The following is a 3,475-nucleotide window of genomic DNA, read 5'->3' on the forward strand; positions in this document are numbered from 1 at the left end:
TGGTCATCACAGGGTATTCCTTTATTTTCCAGAACTTGCATTGTTTCCTTAAATACTCCATTCTTGTCCAAGGGTGCATGGTAAAATGGTACAGGGGAGAAACACGACGTGAGGAATTGAATTCCGGTGGGCTATGCCCACATATAAAAGAGAGAAGAAAAGAAGCATCCGTAATGAACCACATGATTATCTCGTCGTTGGTTACCAATTAATTCGTTGGTGAAGTCGAAATCTTGTTAGTTGTATAACTTAAACAAACAGATTCTCTTTCCGTGCACTTCTTTTTCTTTTGGTTAGTTGAGATTAAAGAAGTCTTGGCTGCTAGCACTTAGCGCAATAATAGAAGAACACATTCGTTGTAAGCTGGTGGGCGTTCTCACTGTGTGACAAAAATAATATATAATATTGCTGGTATGCTGTCATTGTAGAGTAGAATACTCTTAACTAATTATATTCCTCAATGATCAGTGAGCACTATGCTCGGCATAGATTTCTTATATAGACCACCAGCGACGCTCAAACACATATCATAATCCAATCGATCATTTCGTGTAATTTAGTAGTTTCTGTTGAGTTGATCAGGATATGGCTTGTATTTTGTCAAAGCTAGTTGTTGTTCTTGTGATTTTAGCAGTCCATGCAGCATGTGATAGTTCTGGGCTGGACCCCAATTTCTACGTCAACAAATGTCCCACCGCTCTGGAGATTGTAAAATCGGGTGTAGAAAAGGCAGTGGCGAACGAGGCCCGCATGGCAGCATCTTTGCTTCGCCTGCATTTCCACGATTGTTTTGTTCAGGTAAATAATTACATATTACACAGTGACTGTGTGATGTGATGTGATGTGAGGTTAATCAAGAGCATTGTGAATGTGCACTGAATGGTTGTTGAATTTTGACAGGGTTGTGACGGTTCGGTGTTGCTGGACGACAATGCCACATTCACAGGGGAGAAGACCGCAGTCCCAAACAACAATTCTCTCAGAGGATTTGAAGTCGTCGATGACATCAAAACTCAGTTGGAGAAGGCCTGCCCACTCACTGTCTCCTGTGCCGACATCCTCGCCATTGCAGCTCGGGACTCTGTAGTCCTGGTAAATACCATATATATTGTTTCGCTATATGCATATATTTATGTTGTAAATGGTGCAGAGTAGTGTAATATATATATATATATGTTTAAAATTGATGCAGAGTGGAGGGCAGTGGTGGACTGTACAACTGGGAAGACGGGACTCGAGAAGCGCTAGCTTGAGCGGAGCAAATCAAGATCTTCCAGCGCCCAACTCCACTTTGCAGACTCTTATCACTAAATTCAAACTTCAGGGCCTTAACCAGGTTGACTTGGTTGTACTTTCAGGTATATATGTATTCCTTAATAACTATTTATTTATTTATCTCTGTTCTTACTCCTTTCGATTCGATATGACAGCGTTGAAAAATTATACTGAATACAGGTGGTCACACCATCGGCATGTCACGATGCGTGAGCTTCAGGCAGAGACTGTACGGTCTTAATGGAGATGCCAACCCACAGAATATCGATAATAATTACTTGGCCAATTTGAAATCGGGCTGCCCGAGTTCAGGCGGAGATAGTAATTTATCTCCCTTGGATGATGTCACCCCCACGAAATTTGACAACCACTATTTGAAGAATGTGCAGAGTTTAAAGGGGCTCTTGATTTCTGATCAGATCTTGTATACCAAAGGGCAGTCTACCAAGAATATCGTGGATTACTATGCTGGTGACGAGCTGTTGTTTATGAAACAGTTTGCAGAGTCGATGGTGAAGATGGGCAGCATTAAACCGCGAACTGGATCCCACGGGGAGATCAGACAGAACTGCCGCCGAATGAATTGATCAGTGCAAGGATTTGTCTCTCTATAGAATAGTATGCATGAAAATCTGATAGATTTGTATCAAGTGCTGCATTGTTTTGGAGAATTAGATCATGTGAAACTGAGATTCTTCAGATTTAATAAAATATTGCCGGAACTGTTTTGTGTGTTTCGAAATTGAGATTCGAAATAGAACTCTTGAGCCCATGTAGTAGTATATCCGTATGTTTAACTCGTCATTGTCAATCGATCTTGCTTTCCGTACATCTGTGTATCACGTTAAACAGATATTGTCAATCTACAAATGCTCGATAAAATAATTCAAATGTACCACACATATCTCACGTATCTTTTATTAATTTCAGTAACAAAATGATTACAACAGGGTGCACATATCTAAAAATTGGTGCCATGTCGATCATCAAAAACAAGTATAATCTTCGAAATTGTGAAAGATAGAACTGTTTTCGAGCGCTCAATGATTACACTCAATTTATAGAGAGATGATGTGATTGTGGTTTATGGATTGGATATGTCATTTTGATTGGATTGGATTGGATGAGGCTTATATATTAGATATTTTGTACTAATGTTTAAATACCTCTATAGGTATGGATGATTATATATATAAACATTTATTTTGGTTGCAAGTCAATAAGATTTCTTATTTGGTTACAATGGAAGAATTATTTTTTATCACTAAGTTTTGATGCTTGTGTTCTTTATGTTGGTGAATTTTCAACTTGTCTTGTTTCTATTTTTCTATAGATAGAATCTTGGAGGATAAGATGATATCTTTCTTGGTATGGTTGTCACTATGGGATGTTATTGTAGATATCTTGGTGAAGTACAAGAGTATGCTGGAGATTTGTATGGTTTTAGGAATAGCTATAATGATGTATTTCATCGATTGATCCTTACGTAATGTATACAATAACTAGGGGAATTTCAGTGAAAGGATGTTGCACACCTTTTATGTAAAATAAAATGTTTTAATCATATAAAACAAATATTTATTTATGGTGCATCTTTGGGAGTTATGTTTAGCCATTCCGATATTTATGTGGGTACTTGTTAAGTTGTATGTAAAATTGGTTAAATATTTTTTGTGTAGTTTGAACATTGGAAAAAAATTAAAATGTAAATGATAGGTTCAATTATTTTGTGCACTCATGGTTTTGAAGCACATGGTTTTGCCAATATCACAACTTGTATTTATGTGAGCTTGACTCTATAAAAGCAAGTACATGTTTGGTCTAGTTGGGACTGGATGGTTGGTTATTTGGGATGGATACTATTTGTATTAATCTCTCTTATAAAGGGCATATGTGAAGCGTGACATGGGATGTGTGGTTGCATAGTTACCCATTTTTCTTGCACAAATGGAGGATACATTGTAGGAGATTAATGTTTAAAATAATTCATCTGGAGAGTTAGCAAGTGTATTAAAAAATTTCATTGTTAAATAATATATTGAGTATAGATGGTTTTAAAGGTTGGATTTTTCTCTTTAAAGGGCTACCTTAGGGTATATTTTGTGTAATTTTCTCATATGTATTTGATCTCTACATTATGATTATTTTGAAAGCTTGTATACATTTTTTTTTCTTATAGAGTTATTTAGGAAATGGTTTG

General features: G+C 36.7%; 1 protein-coding gene across 1 annotated transcript; it reads left to right on the forward strand.

The window, feature by feature from the left end:
- Positions 1 to 546: 546 nt before the first annotated feature.
- LOC131028917 (peroxidase 49) lies at positions 547 to 2,011 on the forward strand. Its single transcript, XM_057959291.1, has 4 exons — positions 547 to 798; positions 901 to 1,092; positions 1,193 to 1,358; positions 1,456 to 2,011. The coding sequence occupies exons 1-4, from the start codon at positions 586 to 588 to the stop codon at positions 1,860 to 1,862; spliced, it is 978 nt and encodes a 325-aa protein (XP_057815274.1). The 5' UTR covers positions 547 to 585; the 3' UTR covers positions 1,863 to 2,011.
- Positions 2,012 to 3,475: the final 1,464 nt, after the last annotated feature.

Source organism: Cryptomeria japonica, chromosome 7 (assembly GCF_030272615.1).
Source record: "Cryptomeria japonica chromosome 7, Sugi_1.0, whole genome shotgun sequence".
NCBI classification, from domain to species: Eukaryota; Viridiplantae; Streptophyta; class Pinopsida; order Cupressales; family Cupressaceae; genus Cryptomeria; species Cryptomeria japonica.

What these genes read in the sequence shown, in the direction of transcription:
- LOC131028917 (XM_057959291.1), top strand. Translation starts at nt 586, where the DNA reads ATGGCTTGTATTTTGTCAAAGCTAGTTGTTGTTCTTGTGATTTTAGCA. An exon ending in CTCGGGACTCTGTAGTCCTG is followed by an intron (nt 1,093 to 1,192) that starts GTAAATACCATA and finishes AAATTGATGCAG; the next exon opens with AGTGGAGGGCAGTGGTGGAC. An exon ending in TGACTTGGTTGTACTTTCAG is followed by an intron (nt 1,359 to 1,455) that starts GTATATATGTAT and finishes TACTGAATACAG; the next exon opens with GTGGTCACACCATCGGCATG.